This window comes from Camarhynchus parvulus, chromosome 2 (assembly GCF_901933205.1).
Source record: "Camarhynchus parvulus chromosome 2, STF_HiC, whole genome shotgun sequence".
NCBI lineage: Eukaryota > Metazoa > Chordata > Aves > Passeriformes > Thraupidae > Camarhynchus > Camarhynchus parvulus.
Window position 1 is genome coordinate 22615206 of NC_044572.1, and position 23852 is coordinate 22639057.

At 38.2% G+C, this 23852-nt stretch overlaps 1 protein-coding gene across 1 annotated transcript; it reads left to right on the forward strand.

Moving 5' to 3' along the window:
* Positions 1-200: 200 nt before the first annotated feature.
* On the forward strand, positions 201-16581 carry STEAP2 (STEAP2 metalloreductase). The gene is made up of 5 exons (XM_030944077.1): positions 201-546; positions 4456-4977; positions 6639-7166; positions 8814-8978; positions 15392-16581. The coding sequence occupies exons 2-5, from the start codon at positions 4486-4488 to the stop codon at positions 15674-15676; spliced, it is 1470 nt and encodes a 489-aa protein (XP_030799937.1). The 5' UTR covers positions 201-546; positions 4456-4485; the 3' UTR covers positions 15677-16581.
* Positions 16582-23852: the final 7271 nt, after the last annotated feature.

The following is a 23852-nucleotide window of genomic DNA, read 5'->3' on the forward strand; positions in this document are numbered from 1 at the left end:
CGGGCGGGCTCTGGCGGTGCCGGCGCCCCAAGGAGCGCTTCGGCCCGGCCTCGGGCAGCCGCGGGGGCGCACCGGTACCTGGCGAAGCCGGCGAGCCCCCGCCCCGCGGCGGGCGGGCCTGGCAGCGCTGCTCCGGCCGTGCCCGCCGGGCGGCGGGGCCGCCGCTCCTGTCACGGGCGGTGTTGTCGTTGCAGCTGGAGATGCCGGCCCGGACCAGGGCCCCGCCGACCTGCTCCGGGCTGGATCTCCGCTCCGCGCTGCCGCTCAGGGGGCGCCGGCCCGCGCCCGCCCTCCCGCCAGCCCCGCGCCTCTGCCCGCGCCCCGTAAGTGCCCGCCCGAGCGGGGCTCACGCACACACGGCCCGGCTTGCCTTGGTGCGGTTTTCTCCTCCCATAGTTACTTTTCCAGAAGCAGTTTTTCACGTGTGTCACCATCTGGCTGACATGGCTCTGTGATGTTCTGTTAGCTAATTTAAGAGCATATGTGAAATGTATGTCGCTTTTATTATTTTTTATAACTCCGGAATGAGTTAGTTCGTAAAAGAAGGTTGGTTTTGTTGAAATTTCTTCCTGAACAATCCACCTCAGCTGCTTCTTATCATCTGCTTCTGATTTATTTACTAATTGATTGCACAGTAACTTGATGGAAAATCTGTCCAAGGGCTGAAGTTAGGCTAACAAGTCTTTGTTTTCCTTAGTCGTCCTCCCTTCTTTAAGCAATATGTGGTAGTCTGCCTGTCTTGTCATCTCTTTATTTCTTTACCAAAGATGTCACTTTGGTCAGCATTTTAAGCCTCAAGGGCTGATTCCATAATTGTCTGCTGACTTGAAAATCTTTATCTTATCTTTAACTTTATCCTTTACTCTTAACTTACCTTTTCCACTTTGACCTCACCATCTCCCTGTAAGAAGGAATTTCTTTAAGTACCTATTCACAGTTAACTTTTCTGCTGAGGGCTGAAATAAAGAAGACGTTTAACAATAGAATGAGTTATAACTCGTTCCTTTTCCTCTGAAGTTATAAACATTGCCTTCTGTCTTTCTTCTTTTTTATGTATTTATGTAACTTTTACTTGTTGCCATTTATCTTCTTCACTAGCTACAAACTCACTTCTGTACCATTCTTGTTCTGATTTTATCCCTACATGATGGCACTGTTTCTGTCTTTTTATAGTGCTCCTTAGCCATGCACACAACATTTTATTTTTTTTAATCTTGTGTGATTTTTCAGGTCAGGAAAGCTCTCCTGTTGCAGTTATACACTCTTGCCTCTGAATTGCAGTTGTGCATTTAATATAGTCCCTTTCAGTAACTGCTAGCACTCTGCTTTTGTACATCTCTTGGATTACTTGTCTAAAAGTCATGTCAGCCTGTTCCCTGAGGGTTTTTTATGAAGTCTGTTAGTTTGGTTCTGTTACCCACACTATATTTTCCTTAGAACTGGCAGTGAGAAACTTTGGCCAGCAGGCCGAATTCAGCTCACCAGAGCAATTCATCATCCAAGTCCTGTGTGCCCACTCTTCCCAAGATCCTTTGGACTAAAACTGAAAGTAGGCTGCAGCATGGCTAAATGGTACTGGTAGCCCATTTCCTTATGGTGGTTCCCTTTCAATCTCAGAGTTTTGCAGCACATCCCGGTTGCATGGTAAGAACTGAAATGGGCCGCTGTAATCACATGGTGAAAGCATACATGTTCTGTCATATCCAGTTACATCTCTTATCTCATTAGATATTCTCATGTTCCTGGATGCAAACCCATCCTGATACAGGAAATACTGGTAGTTTGGTCATGTGTTAAATACCTTTCAGGTCACATGGTAAGGAAAAAGTCAATGCTTTTTTGAGTGAATGCATAAAAATCTTTGTGCTCTGCCTCTGCCAGAAGGATTCACTGTTAGAATCTTTTCTTTGAATACTAACTTTGTGGTCACTTTCACATACTGCTTTCTGTCTTTAACTTCTGAGTCCAGTTTTGGTGAGTTTGTACCTTCTAGGCAAAGCTGAAATGAAAAGTGCCCATTCTTCTAGTAGCTTCCTCTAATTTCTGAAACACAAAGCTGCTTTTAATTGTGGGGGGTTGTTCACCACACATGCTGTATTACTAGCCAATGGCTGGTTAATGTCTCCCACTGATGATTAACTACCATCATATCAGCTCTTGGATGGTAGCTCAGGAAAAGGTTCTGTGTGGTCTGTTGTTGATTGCTCCCAAGACAGCAACCTTGTGCTTTCTTTTTGCTCCTTCTTAGCCTGCCTCTCCTCATTGCTTCTTTAATTTTCAGACTTTGTTCCTGTTCTACAATTATATTGGCTTTGCCTGGCAAGACTTTGGTAGCAGGATGGGGAGGAGTGCTGTACAGGTGGTTTCTGTGAGAAGCTGCAGGAACCCTCCCCTGTGTCTAATGTGGCCAGAGTCAGCTGGGTCTGGGGTGGACCGTGGCTCACCAGAGCCCAGCCCATCAGCAATGGCTGTTACCTCTCAGGTAGCATAGGTAAGATGGGGGAAAAAAGGTAATTGCAGTGCAGGACAGAGGAAGAGACCACGTAAGAGAAACAACTCATGTAGACACCAAAGCGAGTGAAGAAGAAGAAGGAGGCCCTCTGAGCACTGGATCAGACATTCCCCTGCAGCCTGTGGTGCAGGCCATGGTGAGGCAGCTGTCCCTCTGCAGCCCATGAGGTTCATGGTAGAGCAGAGATCCACCTGCAGCCCATGGAGGAGCCCCATACCAGTGTAGGTGGATGCCTGAGAGGAGGCTGTGACCCCATGGGAAGGGGTGGAGCAGGCTCCTGGCATGGACCAGTGGAGAGAGGAGCCCACACTGGAGCAGGTTTCCTGGTAGGGCTTGTGACCCCATGGGGACCCACACTGCAGCAGCCTGCTCCTGAAGGATTGCACTCTGTGGAAGGGACCCTCACTGGAGGAGTCTGTGAACTGGAGCCTGTGAGAAGGACTCTGGAGAAGTATGTAGAAGACTCCACTATGGGAGGAGCCTTATGCTGGTGCAGAATAAGGGACTTCTCTCCCTGAAGAGGGAGCAGCAGCAGAAACAGCATGTTTCTGACTGTAGAGTCCATTCCCTGTCTCCCTGTGCTGCAGAGGGGGAGCAGGCAGAGAATTGGGAATAAAGTTAAGCCCAGGAAGAAGCTTACTGGGGTGAGGGAAGGTGTTTATTTAGGATTTGTTATACTTCTCATTGTCCTGCTCTGATTTTGATTGGTAATAAAGTCAGTTAATTTCCCCAAGTAGAGTCTGGTTTGCCTCTGGTGGTAAATGGTGAGTGATCTCTCCCTGTCCTTAACTCATGAGCCTTTTGTGGCTAGTGATAGAGCAGCACCTTTTTGGACACCTGGCCTCCAGCCAGAGTCAACCCCCACCAGGGATGCAGAACCACCTAGGTTGTGGCTGTGGTTTTGTGTGCAGACTTCCCTCCTGAGCATTGTTTTGTTGGTTTTTAATGTCTTTCTTAGAGCTTTAATGCAGTTCTGTGACCAAGGATATAGCAATATTTATTTTATTTTCCTGTGAGCCTTAGCTTCTGTTCCTGTTCAAAACATCCCTTACTACACTGAATTTGAGTCCTAAAATTATCTTCCCTTTTATTATTGGATGAAGTCTGTCTCTTCCTGCCACTAGCATTTCTCTGGAAGGCTGTCTCATGTGTTTGTCTCCAAGATTTTTTTACTTGCCTGGATAGAAAATTGTGTTAAGCATATTTGTGACTCATGGCCTTGAAACCTTTACCCTCGCATCCACAGTTAATCCTTATACATCCATGGCCAGACCAAGCAGTCTGACCTAGAAATGTCATTAGGTCTTGATAAATTTCTTTGTTGTTTCTGCCATTGGATCCATATGGGCAGCCCATTTTCCAGGCTGAGAGGTGAGAGTGTCAGATGGATGTTTGTCATGGTGTCATGACATTAGCATCTTTGAGACTTTTGCATCTCCTCCTTCATGGCCAGGAGAGGATATCACAATAATAACCTGCGTGAACTTATAATGGAATTCAACTTCCGTGTACTCACTGATCTCATGCTGATCACAGGCCAGTGCTCTCTACATTCTACTATTTTCCAGTTTTCTTTACATGTTTCTACTCATTGTATTTACCATTAGTTTCAGGAGTACAAAGTTACATTGTGGGCCAATATTCCTGGGCAGTGGAAGATAAGAAATAGAAGATGGAAAAGCTGTTGTTCACTTAAGTAACTATTATTGAAGTGCTGAAGTACTTCACGTTGCTTGTTTCTCCTTCTATTTGTGACATATTGCAAGACAAAATTGATTAGCACATACTTGATTAAGGAAAAACTATCATATGAAACTTGAACCAAAAATTTTGCTTCCAGAGGTGTTAATGGATTTTGAGGTCTCATAAAATTGTGTGATGCTGATTTTTCCTTCTTTTGTTTTTTCTTTTTTCTTCTCTTTCCTTTTTTTTTTTCTCTACAGAAATCATTGTAGATTTGGTGTCTTGGAAGCATGGAAACAATCTCTATGATGGGGAGTCCCAAGAACCTCAATGAAACTTTTCTACCAAATGCTGCCAATGGCATCAAGGATGCCAGTAAGGTCACGATAGGCATCATTGGAAGTGGAGACTTTGCTAAGTCATTGACAATCAGACTTATCAGATGTGGGTACCATGTGGTCGTAGGGAGCAGAAACCCTAAACACGCTACTGACTTCTTTCCCCATGTGGTTGATGTCACTCACCATGAAGATGCAGTGGCTAAAACAAACATCATTTTTGTAGCCATACACAGAGAACATTACACCTCTTTGTGGGATCTCAAACACTTACTTGCTGGTAAAATTCTGATTGATGTCAGCAATAATACAAGAGTAGACCAATATCCAGACTCCAATGCAGAGTATTTGGCATCACTTTTTCCTGATTCCCTAGTTGTCAAAGGATTCAATGTCATTTCAGCATGGTCACTACAGTTAGGACCCAAGGATGCCAGCAGACAGGTAAATGTTTGTATTAATTTAACTTATTTGTAAGATGAAAATAACAGGAACTGACTGTAACAGCCAGAACTCATGTGATTTACATTCCCTGAATTAACATGCCTAAAATGTTGGACCTTCAACTTACATTTTAGTACCCAGTAAAACCTTTAGAGTTTAGTTCATCTCACTGTAAGACAAATTAAGTAAGTGGTCCAGTTTTTTCCCTGTCTTGCCTGTTAGTCTTTAAAGACTGCAGAGGAAATGTGAATACTAGCTTAGAATAAACAACTGACCTTTCGGTGACTACAGACTGAGGAGAAGAGTTGAGTCTTAATGTTTTCCATAGGAAATACATTCATGTGTTTCCTTATGCTTTATACAAGGGTAGAGACAGTCTTTTCCAGTGCATTTTAGTGGCAGCATTGGGGTGAACTATTGAAAGAGATGCACAGAAATCTCAGGTCCCAATCCCAGAGGTTGAGAATCAGCTATTCTAAAAATGCTTGTGTTCAATGCAGCAGCAAAGTGATTGAAAGAAATCATCTAGCTTTTAGAGTACCCCAAAATCAGAAATATGGGAACAGAAGGAGGCACATATGTTTCTGAGTGATCATTCATTTGATCCAGGGTTGCTTGGGAACATGATGTTCAAAAGTCCTTCCCAGTATGTTCTGCAGATCCATCCTGTGTATAGAAAATGCACCTTTATGTTTTTCATGCTTTGCTGAAGTGATGTAAAGGATTTAAGCCTGTGCAAGCATCCAGTCCTTCACAGCTTTATGAAATCTGAGAAATACATAAGAAATAACTGATGTAACATGACTGCCAGAGACTAAATTCAGTTTTCTGGCACTTCAGGTAGATTTAAATGGAATAAATCTAAAAATTAACTTTGTAAGTTATGCATAATCTAAAAAATAACTTCACCATACTTCTTTTATCCCCTTTCAGAATAGCACAATACTAATTCACTTCAGTCAAAACAGATCATATTTGCTTCAATGCAGATGGTCAGCAAATAGTGTTGGGCAAACTATAGCCCACTGTAAATTTTAATGGAACCTTGAAGTACTTTGTAGGAGTACACTTCTTTGTCTGTGTAAAAAACAGGCCTGTAGTATAAGTTCTTATTTGGCTGATAGTTTTTGTCTTTTCTGTTAAATACTCAAATCTGAAATCTGTGGAAATCTGGGTTGTGAAATAAGGCTAAAATTGTTACCCACAGAGAGATTACACAGATCGCTGCTTCTCAGTCTGTGGATGCTAAAGTTGTTTAAGGGTCATTGTTCAGGATTCCTGTATTTTTGAGAGATTTTCGATTTTCTTGAATGCTTTTAGCTGTAGCTTCGAGTTAGTCCAGTCCTGTAGACGTTTCGGTATGACAGGTTTCAGTGTACAGATTACCAAGACATTCCCCATTTATTAAATCCAAGAAAAAGCCAATTTTGTTTTGATTACTCTGTTCCTAAGTCAAAGTACATGTTTGCACTTTGGCTAATTTTTATGTGATTTTATTGTCATGTTGGCAATTTAAGCTGGGATAAAGTGTACAGTTTTAGCAGTTGTGATGTAGTTTTGATTTTGAAGCGCTTAAGGTTTTTGGTGGATTTTGCTGGTTTTTTGTTTACCTTTGAGTCTTTGTCTCTGACTACAGACAATTCCCTTGACTCTCCCAACAGGTCTATATATGCAGTAACAATGTTCAAGCTCGCCATCAGGTTATTGAGCTTGCCCGTCAGCTCAGTTTCATTCCTATTGATTTGGGGGCACTGTCATCTTCAAGGGAGATTGAAAACCTGCCTCTGCGCCTGTTCACCCTGTGGAAGGGGCCTGTACTCATTGCCATTAGCCTGGCCACATTTTTCTTCATCTATTCCTTTGTCAGAGATGTCATCCATCCGTACATGAGAAATCAGCAGAGTGACTTCTACAAGATTCCCATTGAGATTGTCAACAAGACCCTGCCAATTGTTGCTATCACTTTGCTTTCTCTAGTGTATTTACCAGGACTTATTGCAGCTGCTTATCAGCTTTACTATGGCACTAAGTACCGGCGCTTTCCTCCTTGGCTGGACAGCTGGCTCCAGTGTCGGAAGCAGCTTGGGCTGCTCAGTTTTTTCTTTGCAGCAGTGCACGTGGTGTACAGCCTCTGCTTGCCTATGAGGAGATCAGAGAGGTACTTGTTCCTCAACATGGCATATCAACAGGTAAGGCAGTCCTTAGTTCAATAAGCCAAAAACACCTTGGCTGGGTGCATATGGCTCCTGAATACAATAATTGGGATTTTCTTAATCTGTTCTATTGCTTTTGGCACAAAAGTTGTGGGTTATTTTAGGCACAGGTGCTGCCAGATAAGGAGACTAAAATAAATATCTGCGCATTTTGCTCACCTTGTGGGTCAATCTGCAGTCAAGTTTATGTGGTGGGGGGAATCAGGGACATGTCCCACTGAAATTCCTGATAGCAATATACACAAAAAGAATGTAGGATGGACAGGATAAGAGCAACAGCAAAAAGATTCTGAGATATGTTTCTTTCCATGTATACTTAACACATGGGGGAAGTATGTATATCATAAGTACATTTACAAATATGGAAAGTATAAGGGCAGATACTGTAATCATGCTTACAGATACTTCTGTGTTCCAAAAAGGAAAAAAAGAAGATGCTGATATTTTGTAACATTTTGGACCAATGCTAAAAATAATTTATTCTTTTAAAGTTCTGTGGACATCATCTATTGCAGACAATAGAAATTGACTCATAGTTTCCAGGAACAATTGATCTTGCATAACCCTGAAACGTTCTCCAACAAATCTGTCATCCTCTAGAAGAGGGTCTGATGCTGCTGTCTGTCAGGGAGACAGCTTATTGTAACCTTTAAAGTGGCAGAAAAGCACCATTGTCAGAAAAACAGCATTGCCATTCACCACATAAAATCTGTGGGAAAGAGAGGAGTGATAAAACAGAAAGGAGCACCAAAAAAGGAAATAAAATCAAATGTAACAAATTAACAGGGAGTATCACAAACTGTAAGAGCCAGCATCAAAACTGAACTTAGGGGAAGGGCAAAACTGTAATAGGCAGCAAGAAACCGTAATTCACACTAAAATTAGTAATACTAAAGGTTTCACTGGTACTTTTACTAAGAAATTATCTTAGTTTTAATGGTACTGTAAAACTTTCACTTGCTAATATTTCTGGTGCACCTTTTTCAAGAAACGTCATATTGCGATAGTTAACCTGGAAGTGGAAAAAAGAATTGAATGTCTAAGTTTCTTAGTTGTTAAGGTCCTGAATTGTTTCTTTTTCTGTGGTAAAACTCTGCAGCAAGAACCATCTTGGAAAAATCTGATGGCAATAGTAAAAGAGAGAAGCAAGCCTGGACTCAGCATATAAAAGCTGAAGGAGATTATGCTAAGTTATTTCTAAATGTAATTAAAAAATCTAAAATCTAATTTCCATACTAAAAAGAAATTGCAGGTTTATCCAACTAATGTTACAGAATTTAAGTTTGCAGAGTCTGAAGAACAGAGCTCCTCTTCTACAGTGTATAAGAATGTGCAGAATTACCTGATTTTATAACAGTATTGTTGTAAATGGTATATAATGTTACATGTTCTTTTAGCATCTCATCTAAAATTTCCATGTTTAGCATATTTTTAATCTAGCAAAAGCCAATACCAGCAGTAAGGAAATAGTTGTTTTTCTCCAAGGCATGAGGAAACCTCTGAAATATTTGACCGCATTTTATAGTTGTCCTGTGACTGTGAACTTTAAGTCAGCAAAATAACTTCTGTTGATATTTTTAATATTCTTTAGAATAAAGTTCATTCTTTCTGCTCTTTCATCAGGTTCATGCAAATGTTGAAAATTCTTGGAATGAGGAAGAAGTGTGGCGAATTGAAATGTATATCTCCTTTGGAATAATGAGCCTTGGATTGCTTTCCTTGCTGGCAGTAACTTCCATCCCTTCAGTAAACAGTGCCTTAAACTGGAGGGAGTTCAGTTTTATTCAGGTGTGTTACTTTTTTAATAAGGGGGTTTTGGTGTTAACAAGAATTCCTTCATCACAATCATGATCAATATCATAAACAAAAGCTCCTTGCAATGTGACAAAAGCCTTTTTTCCTCTGTCTCTGGTAATTGAATAAAAACAATTACTTAGCAAATATGTTACCATGAAGGCACATTAAGCATTTCATGAGTGTAGAACAGGACTTTTTATTTTACACTTCTTGATGTTAAATAACCAACATAGCTAAGACCAAATGATTACTAATCTATTAATTTTCTGTTCTTAGAACTTCTTGCTACATTCAAATTAGATAAATTTGGACAAACCTGCTAAATGCAGTGATACTGATGAGATACTTGTATAGGTAGATGCACACAGCTATTAAAACTGAAGACTTAATTTGCCCTGAAAGATTTTTATTGCACAATCCTCTGACAGCCAGGGTGCCATTGGTTAAGTTTTACTTCTCATCCACTGTGGGACTTTACACAGCTCTCAACTGCATTATTCCCATTAGCTGAAAATACCCATTAGTAAAGCATGGAGCTTTGCTTATTAAAATCAGAGGCTTTTCAAGGCTCTGGCACACCATCTGCTGCCTTCCTTCCTCAGGTAAATACCTAGAACATGCAAATCTAACCAGCAAAACATACTGAGAAACACAGGCTTTAATGAACAGCTCAGTGCTTGCTCTAACACATAACTGCCAGTAGTTCTAGGAAGCAGTCAGGTATAAGAAATTTTATTAGGATACAGTCGGGTGAAAATTCCTAAGTGTGCACAGTTTTTGGATTTGTTATGTTTTGTTTTCTGACTTTGGCTTTAGTACTGTAGTCTTAGCTCAGTCTTTTCTGATTAACATTTTTTTCAGCTTAGCCTTATAATATTGCTTAATTCTGAGTCCTGTTCACTTCAGAATGTGGGCACTGACTTTAAAGCTCAGGGCTTGGGTTGTGTTTCATAATTTACAGATATTTTGAAGAGAATGGTGGGGGACACTTCAAAGGCTATAGTTGTTTGACGTCTGTCTATAATGTCTTTTCTTTTCCTTCTGATTTCCATTACTGGAAAACTGCAGGTAGACCTACAAAAAGTTTGCTGAAAAGTTTTTCAAAGTGGAGTTACCCTGACAGAATTGTTTATTCACTGTCGTGGCTTTAAACCTTCAGAGAGACTAAATACTCAAGTCTATTGTTACAGTATCTCTGGCATCTGGAGTTCTCTGTGTGGGGACAATAGTACTGCTGTTGGGTGATATAAAACATTAGTGCAAAAGGGAAAAATATGTATTCACTTGTGAGTGACAAGATGCCTTTATCCAGTAATAACTTCCAGCCACAAAACCAGCATTTTTGTGTTATTTTTCCTGACTCATATTTCAAAATTTCAGGCTTGTGTGACTAAGTCAAAACCCATACAATAATCACAATGATGTATCTAGAACTGCATATTTACTGCAGTTATTTCCACTGTAAATTAAGTCAAAATAGTTCCAAATCTAAATAATTGTGAACTTTAATGACCCATCTGTCAGTATTTTGAGGAACTTGTTTGGAATAAGTTGTTTGCTCGGGATGTATTATGTGCAGAAGATAACTGGTATTGGTAATGAACTAAGATCATTTGCAATTCTTAAACACAAAAGTATTGAACTACTAAAAAATTTCTTAAAGTTAATGAGTATTTCCTTTGTCATTAATTCTCAGGATGTAAGTTATTCTCCATCTAGTTACTTGTCAAAAAAAATCTTCTTGATTTCTTCAATCAGAAAACAGACTTTCAGTGATTGCTTACTAGTGTAAAAGGAGTCTGTATTTCTGTATAAGTTTCACTGTCCCCAGTGTGCAAGGAGAACAGATAAAATTACAATACTTATGTTTTTCTTCTACTGAACTTCAGTTCAGTGAAGGAAAATTAAACTTAAATTTCTCAATCTTTTCCATGTCAGGGGGATAAACAGCAGAACTCCTAACCTATCATCCCATTGCTGCTTTTCTTTTCAGTTGGGAAAAGCAGTATGTCTCTAGCTTTAGTCCTGAATCTCAGATGATTTGCCACAACATCTGACAGATGAAGAATCAGTCGGTCAGCACACTCAGAGAGGGTCCCAGCTCAACACTTCCCACTGAGAACAACACATTCTTGCTTGCTCATCTTAAAAAATGTAGTTTCATCAAAATAAGGGTGTGGCCTCTTCTAAATAGTTTTACCACGAGAACATAGTCTTGAATCCTGCTAGGAAAATCTGAGTTTATTAAAATGTACAGTATAGACTAGCCTTGTTCCAGTAGAACAAGCCCTAAGCAGCATCTCCCCAACCTACAGCAGTTCAGAGAGTCTTCAAAGACAGTCTTCCTAATACTCTAAAGAATCACCAGTTGTCAGTAGTTTTGCACAGAATTGCTGTCTTTGATATCCCAAATTCTTCTGGAGATGCCTCCATCTTACCTAGCCTGGTTTCAAACACAGGTGTCAGCAGCTCCAAAAATCCCAGCCTGCTTCATCAAGGGAAATGGACTTTGAGAGGACAAGTAGTAATGCAGGCTTCACTCATAGTATGCATATGAACAAAGTGAGATATGAGAAGGTTTAATAGTGCAAAAGGAAATTACTGTGTCAGTCCTAGAAAGAGCTAAGAGACCAGCAGAAAAGAGGAATTGCTACAGTACAGAGTTGACCACTGTACAAAACAAAGGTTTGATAACTTGATCATGACTTGGAGAGAAACACTCATAACATCCAGATACAGGAGCCACAGAATGAGACAGTGATGAAGTTTTCTCAGTAGGAGATCCTGGAGGACTGAAACTTAGTGTGAAACTGACTTTGCAGTCACGTTAACACAACCCAGAGCTGAAGTTTACTAGAAAAGCAGCAGGGAAGAAAGCTGGGGCTGACAAACTAATGCATCAATTTTCTTAAATGCCACTTCAGTATTCTTCTTTTTCTCATCTAAGTATATTGGATAAGGAGCAAAGGAAGACATGGGCAAGAAGTACAAAAGAATTCATATTTTGTCAGAAAAGGCAGAATAAACAGCTTAAACCAACACACTGTAAACAGAAAAAAAAGACATTTACTAAAACCAGTCCTTAACTGTTCACATAAAATACAAGGAAATGGAGAGTGTTGTCTGCAAGCTATCCTGCACTGGGTCCTTCAGTCTAGTGAGGAAAGTTAAACTGTAAATATATAATGTAGACATAAATGACCGCTGCTTTTGTTTTCCTGTCTAAGACTTCAAGTCCAAATCCCATCATTTAAAGTGGCAATGGACAGAGCAGACTGGTTTTGAAAGCTGAGCATGTTTTTTAGCAAAAAACAACACAAATCTGCCATTTGAGTGGTAGGAAGCTGACTTTTTTGTATATACTCCTTTTCTCTGCTAGCCCAATCCTAAAGTTTTTTGGAGGCAATGTGAGTAAAATATTTCTCATGCATACACTTTGAGGAAAGGCTGCCCTGCCTTAGTTCTCCCACAATAATAGGATACTTTTTCCCCAGAGTAAGGTAGACTAAGGCCTGAGTATTTAGCAAGTTTGTGGGTAAGATTCCAGTCAGAAGTTATTACAAACAGTTTTTAAGTTTAGCAATAGCTTTTACACAGAGAATCTGAAGTATATCTTGCATAAATGTTGAATTTAGAAAATACTTTTCGTATATATAAATTGCTTGGAACTACTCAACCATTGTGAATGTGGAAATTCCTGAAGCAGATTTGCCTCACAGCACATTTTGTCTCTAAATAGGTTCATCTTGCTGGTAACATTTTAGGGTTTTTTCTCTTTCATCTTTCCTGCTCCATTAAGTTTTGTTGGTTCCTTTCTCAAACAATACCAGTTTGTCCAATTTATCAGTAGCCTTGGCTGGAAATCTCCCGTATTGGCTAAAAGCTGACTTTGATCAGGAAGGAAAAGAAACAAAACAGGGAGGACTTAGAGAAAAGCTAAAAGATTTGGGAGTCCATAGGAAATGTGCTAATCTATTACTCAGCTTTCAGGAAACATAGTATTATGGAAGATAAGAAAACAAAGCAGCCAAAGATACTCTTCCACTTTTCCCAGCAGCCATCCTAAAGCCCAGGCAGAGGGTTGCCAGGAATTACAACTGATTTTGCTGCTTACTGTACTGTTCAATGTGAATTTACCAGTTAAGAAACAGTATTTCTTCTTGCTGCTTTCAGAAGTCCTCTACTCTTAAAGGAACTATCATCTGGAGCCTGGTAATGGTAATTAAGGGCCCAGTTGAAGAACATAGCTGACATTGGTAGCTGACAGAAACTACAGCAATGTCTTTGTTAGTTTTTTAGATGTGTAGTTGAAATTGTGCAGTACACACTAGCACATGCTCTACCAACGCTTCAGAGAAGCATATGGCAACTCTTCACAGGGCAAGAAAAAAAAGAACGTACTAAAAGTGCATCATATATTTTTCTTGTCCTTTTGTTGTTAGTTTAAAATATACTGGATGTACTTCTTAGTTTCCATTTTGACCATTAGATAGACATATATAGGTGTCTCAAAACTATAGCTTGCAAATGGAATTAAAATAAGCGCTAAAATAAAATAATTGGAAATGAATGTATAATATTTCCCTTCTGTTTCTATTTTCAAGAATTGTTATATTTCTCATCAGTAATCCTGATGAAGAAATGAGGGATATGATTCACTTGTGCCCTTCTCCCTGCTGCCCGTAATATAACAATGAATTCCAGACAGTCATACCAACAAAAGTCTGCAACAACATATTATAACATCAGGTTTGACCATATTGTTTGCTGTCCAAATTTCTTACCAGAAGTTCCGTTCAGATACCACATATGCCCTTTTCATATCCTTGAGTGTTTGTCTAAATGTTCTGTTTACTATGGGATATTTTGGGAACAATTTTTTTAAAAGAAAAAGTATGCAGCATATCTAAAGATTAACAAAATGGCCCTGAAACCATTGGCAAAAAAAATACATAAATATTGGAAAGTCAAAAAACAGGGTAGCGATCCCAAGAAGTTAACAGAAATATTTTCTTTTTATACCATTATACCTGTGAATCCTTGCAAATAGTATTAGCTCAGACATTCTTCTTGCTTTAGAAGCTGCTTAATCTTGAAGTAGAAGGAATTAATTCTTTCACTACCTATTATAGACCCTTAGGCTGCATTTTTCTTTGCTTGTCTGTTTGCTAGAATTAGACCATACCTTGGTAGCCAGTTACCTTTCTTAATGCTCATTCTTTGTTTCAATGATTTTCTACAAATGTTTCCCAGCCAAATTAGTCATTACATCAGTTTTGGCCAGAAAGAGTTTTCCTTCATTTGATCACCACTAGAAGTCAAAGCATAGTAGTCTTTTGTCATGGTTTGGGAAAATTAAGTTGATGCTTTGTCAAATCTACAAAGCATTACAGCTACAGGGTCCTTAAAAAGGTGGATTCACAGAACTGCTGAGTGATCGCTGTTATCACCAGCTTCTGTGGCAAGCTCTAGATTTTTGTGCTGAGAGGTCCTTCCTCTGCAGGCTGCTGTGGGAACCCTCTTTCACCTTTTATCCAGCACTGCTGGTTAATGGTAGACTGCAGCACTGCTTTGTGCTATTATGGCCAAGCCCTGCAGTTCAGATATTCCCATTAAACAGTCAGCAACAACTAAAGGAGAAGGCAAGGGATGGTTTATGCTAACATCAGACCAGTGACAAGTGGATGTAGGCCTTTGTGAGGCAGAAGTGAGCTGTGCATCTCAAAGTGATAAAATTTGCAAGTTTAGGCCCAAATCTCTTCCAACAGAATTGCATTGTTCTATAATAAGGAATCTTGGAAGTGATCTGTCCTCCTAATTAAGAATTAGAAAACTTAATTTCCAATCACAATGGATGTTGTTCTAGTAACTACTCTGGAATTGTTTCTTATTGGCATACCTATCCTGAAGTTGGCTTCCATTGCTTAGAATTTGGGCAGACATCATTTCAGCTTTGACTAAGGCCTGTAGATGTTAGCAGAGGTACTCTGTAAATCAGTGCTCAGTTCAGTCCGTAAATTTCAGAATGGTAAACATATATTGCTAACTTAATGTAGTGAATAGGTAAGAGATCTTAACTTGATGTCTAATAGAAATGTTAAAATAATCCAAATAATGTATTAGAGCTGTCAGGGAATATGTGAACTGCAGGGCTTGGCCATAGTAGCACAAAGCAGTGCTGGATGAAAGGTGAAAGAGAGGGTTCCCACAGCAGCCTGCAGAGGAAGGACCTCTCAGCACAAAAATCTAGAGCTTGCCACAGAAGCTGGTGATAACAGCGATCACTCAGCAGCTCTGTGAATCCACCTTTTCAAGGACCCTGTAGCTGTAATGCTTCGTAGCTGTCAGGTGAAGGACCAAGTGCTATTATATCTTTTTTTTTCCTGTTTTCTCTTTCTTCACAGTCTACACTTGGATACATTGCTCTGCTTATAAGCACTTTCCATGTACTGATTTATGGATGGAAGAGAGCTTTTGAAGAAGAGTATTACAGATTTTATACACCACCAAATTTTGTTCTTGCCCTTGTTCTGCCTTCCATTGTCATTCTAGGTAAGATCATCTTACTTTTGCCATGTGTAAGTAGGAAACTGAGGAGAATTCGAAGAGGATGGGAGAAAAGCCATGTTACAGAAGAAGTAAGTGGGTCTGTTCCACATCTCTCCCCAGAAAGGATAACTGTAATGTGATGATATTTGTTAACACTGTTGTACATGTTTGGGCTTTGGTTTTTTGTCTATGTCAAATAAACTTGCATTTATAGGAGTTTAGTTAAGTAGGAGTCTTTGTAAAGTCTCTTGCTTGACATATAGTACAAGCTCTTAACCAAACTATGAGAAGTTTATAACTAGAAGACAACTATTTCTGATTACTACAAAAATATTTTTGTTTTGGATTACAGAGGGCAGATGATTATGAAATAAAAAAAATTAATATTCCTTTCCACAGTTATATCACAATAATATTTTATTAGAACCAGGCTTTACAGATATTTTTTTGCCTTAGAGGATATGTGTCAGAGTGCTGCTTATTAATATGACATTTTCTGGGCAGTGTTTATTCTATTAAAACCACATTTCTGGGTTAATGAGTTCAGAATATAAAGTAAATTATTTAGGAAATAACTAGGGTTTGAAAGAAATTAATTTGTAATGATCACAGAATCACAGAATAGTTTGAATTGGAAGGGACCTTAAAGATCAGTAAGTTCCAATGCCCCTGTCATGGGCCTTGTCAACTTTCACTAGATCAAGTTACTCAAAGCCCCATCCACCCTACCCTTGAACACTTCCAGGGATGGGGAGTCCACAGCTTCTCTGGACAGCCTGTGCTAGTGCCTCACCACCCTCGTAAAGAATTTCCTCCAAAAATCTAAATCTAAACTGACTCTCATTTAGTTTGTAGCCATTCCCCCTTGTCCTGTCACTACATGCAATTGCCCTCTCCAGCTCTCTTGTAGGCTCCCTTCAGGAACTGGAAAGCTGCAGCTCATCCCTAAGCCATCCCTTCCAGGCGGCACAAACCCAATTCTCTCCCCCTTTCCTCACAGGAGAGGCTCCCCAGCCCTCTGACCATCTCAGTGTCCCTGCTCTGGACTCCAACAGGTCCCTGTCCTTCCTGTGCTGGACCCCAGAGCTGGGTGCTGTGTTCCAGGTGGGGTCTCTCTCCCCAGAGCAGAGCAGAGGGACAAAACCTCCCTGCCCTGCTGCCCAGGCTGCTCTGGGTGCAGCCCAGGACACGTTTGGCTCTCTGGGCTGTGAGTGCCATGGCTGGGTCATGTAGAGCTTCTCACCCACCAGCACCCCCAGGTCCCTCTGGGCAGGGCTGCTCTCAATCCCTTCATCCCCAGCCTGGATGGATACTGTGGGTACCCCAGCCCAGGTGCAGCACCTTGCACTTGGTCAAGTGTATTGCACATGTACAGTATATTTATTTGTGTGTGGTTTTACACCATTACATGATTGGAATATGCAACCCAGTCTCAATTATGGTGTGACATCTTGTAAGCAAAGGGTATTGTAGTAAACTTTTTTTTCAAAGTATTAAGTAGGATTTTAGACCTTTGGCATCTCTTTATTTCCATACATCGTATAATGAAGATTCAAAACAGTGCTATACATTTATAGAAAGATAAGTGTGTAAACTAGTTTTTGATTTTTTAATGACTTTGAAATATGTGAAGATATTTTAAAACAAAAAGAAAAGCTGAGAATTCAGCAACAATAAAAATCCATTTTCACTGTGAAACTTCCAATATATTGGAAGCATCACAATACTCATGTTCTGTATGTGTCTACACTGGAGTTTCAGTTATTATATATGAATTTCCCAGAATGTGTCTTAAATTCTTAGTATCTTTTTGTGCAAATCTAATCTTCTATTTTTATATAAAGGTCTAACTTTTACAAATGTCTCTGGGATATGCCTGAAGTTTTGAGAAACCAAATTATTATTATTATATTTAAAAATCTCTAAACCTTGACATTTGCATTTGCTGTCAGATTCTAAATAATGTTCACAATTACTTATTACTACTGCTGTGTCAGTAGTAATTACTCTTCTCTAACAAAACAACCAAACTCAACTCATACCTTCAGGCTGCTACTGCTTAATTAGCAGAACTTCTATTTCAGTGAATCAAATTGTGTATTTGGTTCTAATTTTCTTGTATTAAATTACATTTTTTTCTTATCTATATTTGCACTGTTTAAAATCTCTAATTTTCTTAGCTGAACCTTCTCTTATTATTTATTGCTTTGAAAGAATTTGTTCTATCGTGTATCAGAAATATATAGAATTAAGCTTGAATTTATCCTTTTACATCACTGGTCCTGTAAATCTCATTATCTCTGCTTGTAATGAAATGAACTGCTTCACAGAAAAAGAAGATTCTAGAATCAAACTCTGCCCCCAGTTATGCCAACCTAAGCCTAAAGAATTCATGTTAGTTGTTCTTAAATTAATTTAAAATTCAAAATATCTGCAACTATTTTATTTTTATTCTAGTATCCAAATTCCCCAAACTTACACATCAAGCCTCTGTATATTCTGGGTTTGTTGCAAAACAAGAGACAGTTGAACTTCCTTTCATTTTAGGCATGTTCAAATCTAGAGATGAAAAATAAAATACTTGCATGATGTTTTTTTCAGAATTAAAGTATTTTTACTTGTCTTTAGACATGTTTTGTATCAAATGAGGCCAGTGAATTCTTGAAAATGGAGGTTTGTGAATACATTTTCTGAAAAATACAACTGTTATATGGGTCAACAGATATTTGATACTTCATTTTAGTTCACTAATTTTCAATTTCAAGTAGTTGGAAAGCTCAGATTTATCCTCTCTTTAAGCCTTGGTGAGGAGTCAATTGGAAGGAAAAGAATTAAACTTATTTCACCACTTTTGGAAAAATAAATTATATTAACAGCAATAATTGGTCAGGCTAAGGTCTTTGAGACTTGTCTCCGGTAGCTGACAAGTGGTAGATGCTTCTAAAAAGAAAGCGACTGTCCAGTGATTTTTTTTCCTAACACAGCTTCTCAGCTTCTTGGACATCAATAATTTTGGATTTATTCGAGAGAGATGCTGCCTCTGGATTACTGTATTTAATAGCTACATTCTCCAAAAAATTATCAAACATTTTAAAAATTTGAAACTCTCCTATTTTTTAACAGAAAAATAAAGAAGGAAAAAAAGGTTCAATAAATCAATCAAATAAATAAATAAATGTTTGCATTCTTTCTTTTTTCCAAAACCAAAGAAGTTTGTTTCAGGGTATTTATTTTATTGTTCCTCCTCCAATATGCAGCTATTTCAGTGAGACTGGCGGTGATACACAAGTACAATACTTTTTTACCAAACATTCTAGACATTAAGTGAAAACCCTGTTGCTGCTGGAGACAGACAGGAGTCTAAACTACTACAAATGAGATTTTTCACATAAAAATGAAGAACAAGTAACAATTATGACTTCTAACCTAACTTTGTCTGTAATGGCATTCCAAAAGGTGTACATTTCTTAAAAGGCTTGCAGAATTGAATGTCCTGGACTGTTTCCTATTTCATTATTGCGGAGTGAAACCACACAAGGCCGAAGCATTGTGCTTCATTCCTTTAAATAAAATTAACTTCTAAAATCTTAGAACATAACAAATCTTGGATAATTTTAATGTGATAAATACCACTCTATGTTCTACCCCAGGCCTGCATGTGATACCTAATTAAAACCACTAGAATGGGCTGGTCTAACTGAGAGCAGAATTTCATACTTCTGAACAGATTTAGGCAGAAACTATTACCATTGACAATCTGACTACATTTGAAAATTAAATATGCTGCTATTATTTTACAGCAATTTTAAATTTCTGTGGAATATGTAGTTAACATTCATGTTCCCTACAATTATTTAATTATTTTGATGCAATAGTGATAATGTTGCAGAACTATGATATTGTACTAACTGAAAATTACTGTCAAAGGCCATAGATATTGTACTGTAATGCATCCACTGACAGTATATACAGAAATGTATTGGCCCTCTTTCCTATGCAAAAAGTTACTTCATGATTAAATTTCTTCAACAATGATTAAACTGCTACATTATAAACTGCCAAAGATGTCTGGAGAGAGTAATGATAAGTCATTCTTATTTTAAAATTGTGTGTAGAAAATTAAAAATGTGTTTTAATTTTATATGTTACTTGAAAGGTTGAAATATTGAAGTATTAATAAATAGACAATATTTTTAGATCAACTATATGAAGACATTTTGTGAAATATTTGTGCTACAAAAGTGACACATGGTTTCCTGTTAGGCCATGCATTTACTCCTAACTGGAATAGCATGTTGACTTGTTATTTAATATTTTTTAGTGTTCTTTAAGGACCAAGTTGTTCTAAAAAGACACTGTTAAGCCTGAAGGTAAACAACACTCACGCATTTAGCAAACTTTATATCCAGCTTATGTTTCGTCCCAAAAGGGATCTTTATTCATCTGACCAAACACATTGATTTCTATAAACTCACCATAGCCTTCTCATTGGAAAAATACCTGAGGCTAATTGTTTTGTTTAGATTGCCTAAATATAAAAATTCATTTAGACATCTTCATTACTTAGGAGAATAAATACATATTTTTGGGAATAGTCTGCTATAAAATTATTTTTGTGTAGCTTTATATAAATTGCTTAACTGCCTAATGAAAATAAGTAATGAAATAAGCCTAATTTCTCTTAATTATTGTACAGTTTAAAAAAATAGAGCTTAATATGTGATACAGAATTGTACACGTATTATAAAATGGAGACTTCTGTGTATTTAGCAACAAGTTATTTGTTTTCCATGGATATTAAGGTGTTCTTTCTTAACACTGTCTAAAACAGAGTTCTGTCATAGGTTCCATGTGTCTTTAATTTTGTCTTAAAATTCTCTTTGCTGTTGCAACTATGTACAAGTTAATTAAGTGCACATGTTCTTGAATTATTTAGAATTTTTGAGTTATTTAGTGATTAATTATTTTGTAATTGTTTTGCAAGTTCATTAGCTTGTGGTAATGGTTACTGTGAATTGTTGCCACATTTAATTTTTTGTTCCAACACTGTAAATTATATGATGTGCCGAGAATATTTTTATTTGTCATTAATTGCCTATAAAATAGTGTGTCTCTGTGTTTGTGTCTGTAAAAATTAGCTGCCCAACTGGCATTAAAGGAAGTAGTTAATTAATATAAGGCAATGAGTTCCCCAGTGGCAATAAATTTCACAGGTATGAATATAGTTAGGAAACAGCTTTCCTCTGAAAGTTAGATATATCAGGTGCATAAAAATTAGATAGATTGAATATTTCAGTGTAATATTTTCACATATGCAGTGGTAATGAATTCATATGCATAGTTCCTTGCAGACAGTGCATCTCCTAATACACAAGGTTTTGAATTCTTGGCTGTTCATCCTGTAGTATTTTCTGTCAATATAATGAATAATGTTGCAGTACTGATATTGTATCACCATATGATACTGCTTGAATTAGTTAGATTACAGCCTTTAAAATAAATGACACATTTAACTGACTTGAACAATGATCTCTGTCATTATATATTGTTTCTCATGCCTTGTTGGCAGTGTCTTACAGTAAGCATAATATGTCTCCAACGTGTAATATTCTCTTTGTAGTTGTGTTTGTCAGACTGTTTGTGCTGTCTCTCTGAACAGGGCTATTATAAATTATTAGTAATGCTCTTATCTATTTTTCCACAGACTGTGTTTTACACAAAAATCAATAAAAAATTAAAGTAAGGTATTTTGCTTTTTCTTCTGTGCTTATGCAGAATAAATTTTATCTTGTGCTTCTTTCTAATACATGGGTGCTCTGATCAACATTTTCTCTGAGAGATAAAATTTGAGTGTGAGTTCATAAAAATATTCTAAGGGCAGTTTATTTATTTTTCAATGTCGGGATTACAGCTTTTTCACACAGACACACTGGATAGCTATATCCCTTATCCTAGTCAGAGATATTCTCCATGCTTTCAGATACAGTACTATTGGCATATATTCAATCCACTTTTCATTCAACAAAAAGTTTGGCCATGATGAGATTGCTAGGCACCAGTAAGTTTGCCAAGTGTCCTGTTGTGTGTATGAAATAGAATTACTCTTCAAATGAAACAAACAGGTGAAGCACTTTGCAGTCCTTCTTTTGGAAATACATAACTTTTATTCTAAGAGGCTTATGCCAGCAGAAGAGGAAAACAATACATGAGAGGTATAATGCTGCTTAACTGTCCATCAGCAGCATAAACTGTTCTGAGTTCAGTGAAGATGCATGGGTCAGTGGAGCTGGCAGCATTTCCATTGCTTTCACATTAGGTTACCTAGCCTTCCCAGACTCCCAAATGGAATATAGGTGTTTTTAAAATTCAGAACATTTAATATTGGTTTGTGCCATGCCTAACCTAACAGTAACATTTTGGACCTTGAAGTCTTTGTTTTCTTGGCTTCTATTTTTTTTAATCTCTCCACTTCTCTGTATCTCAGTGCGTGTTCTGCTGAATGGTGATATTGTGCTAGCAGCTGGGGCCCCAAACTTACACCCTTCTCCAGGCTTACCTTGTACTGTACAAGAGTGTAAGTTCTGTGTCCTGTCATTTACTGCGTTTCCTTACAGTAATAAAGATCAGTGTGAAAGTTCCCCTCAATTCCATACCACCCCATGACCTCAGCACTGTATTTTAATTGTACAGGCAGGTAAATCCACATGTTGGAAGCTCTGTTGACTTGACAGGTTTAAGGTTGAGTCTACTGCCAGCCACTTCAAAGGTCTTTTCCTTTTATTGTGTGAATATCAAACATAGAAGATCGGTCAGGACAGACAAAAAAAAATGAAAGGAGAATGAAAAGGAAGTTGAGGCATCAACAGACTTAGAAAGAATCTTAGAAAGACTCTGATTTCTGTACTTTAAAGACTTCAGTGTCATATTTGATAAGGAGTGCAGGTGACTTTGGACAGAATCTACATGTTGAATATAGCCAAGAAAAGGACATCACTTGACTAGGAGCTGAAGACCCACATTGCAGCACATGAAAGGTAAATACTGAATAATAGTCCCTTAAAGCCTGCAACTTATTTTGTAAAACAGCAAATACTGAGTGCTAGAGGAAATAATTCACTCAGCAAAGTCAACAGGAGATTAATGGCAGACCTAGATATGTAACCTTCATCTTCTAACACAGAGCTGTGTTCTACACACAGAGTGCTGTGGTTTTATGAAATTCAAGTTTTACCTCAAGAACAGAGTTTGCTGAACTGTGTCTTCACACCAAAATTGTCCTTAGTCAAAACAGAAATCCTCTTTACATCAAGTCTACGTTTTTACCATATTTCTTAGCATTTTTAAGACTTAAAATTCAATACTCTCGTAATAAGGCCTTGGTGTCTTGAATATTTTCATCTCCAATGGACCAGGTAGATGTGATAAAAATACAGTATAAGCCTATTTGGGGTTTATTAACTTTTGAGTAAATATTACCACAGTTGATTGCATGATTTTAAGGATGGGCATTTGCCACTTGCCAAGGACAGCAGAATCTCTGTAGTCGAACTTGCATAATGTAGCTTTCATCCTAAATTTTAAAAGCTTCATTTTGAAGAACGTGCACAGTGAGGAAATGGAGCTTTGCAATATGATCTTCGGAACAGTGAGCCAACAAGTGCCATGCGATTTAACCTTATAATTTGCAGACTAAGTTGCCCAATTTAGGTATATTCTCTTATACATTTGTCATTCAAAACAGGGAGCAACCAGACTTTAAATCACTTAGGCTACAATAGAAATAAATGTAAGCAGGTTTTTTTATATAAGCTTTAAAACTTGGAATACATACAACTTCAGTTCCTATCTGGGCACCAAGAGAATATATATATATATATAATCCAGCTTTTTCAGCAAAATGCCTGGAGACATATAAGCATTGTCAGCACTTTTAATTTCCAATGCTTAATAGAAAATCTTGTTCCATCCAGTGTAAGCCCTAATACAAAACCGAATGTTCACAGAAATAAATATTTAAGTAGAAGAAGGAAGGGCCAGTAAAGTGGTTATAGTAATGGAGAGATGTGTGTACATGGACAGATGAAGAGTGTCAAACACCAGCTCCAAGGCTGGCAACTGCACTGTCACATCGTGTGAGGGCACTTTATAAACGTGCTACAGGTCCTGCCTTTGTAGGACCTGTGTTCTGTGATCGCAGCTCAGGATGTCATGGATGTCAAAGGGGCCATTGCATTTTCTAAATTCAGAGTCCTATACTATGCTAGGCTGTAATTTTGCCATCATTTTGAAGTTGCATGGAGGATGAATTTCTACTAA

Bases quoted from the DNA above. Each gene is read 5' to 3' on its own strand.
- STEAP2 (XM_030944077.1), top strand. From the start codon at position 4,486: ATGGAAACAATCTCTATGATGGGGAGTCCCAAGAACCTCAATGAAACT. The intron at 7,167-8,813 runs GTAAGGCAGTCC...CTCTTTCATCAG, and splicing joins TCAACATGGCATATCAACAG to GTTCATGCAAATGTTGAAAA. The intron at 8,979-15,391 runs GTGTGTTACTTT...CTTTCTTCACAG, and splicing joins GGGAGTTCAGTTTTATTCAG to TCTACACTTGGATACATTGC.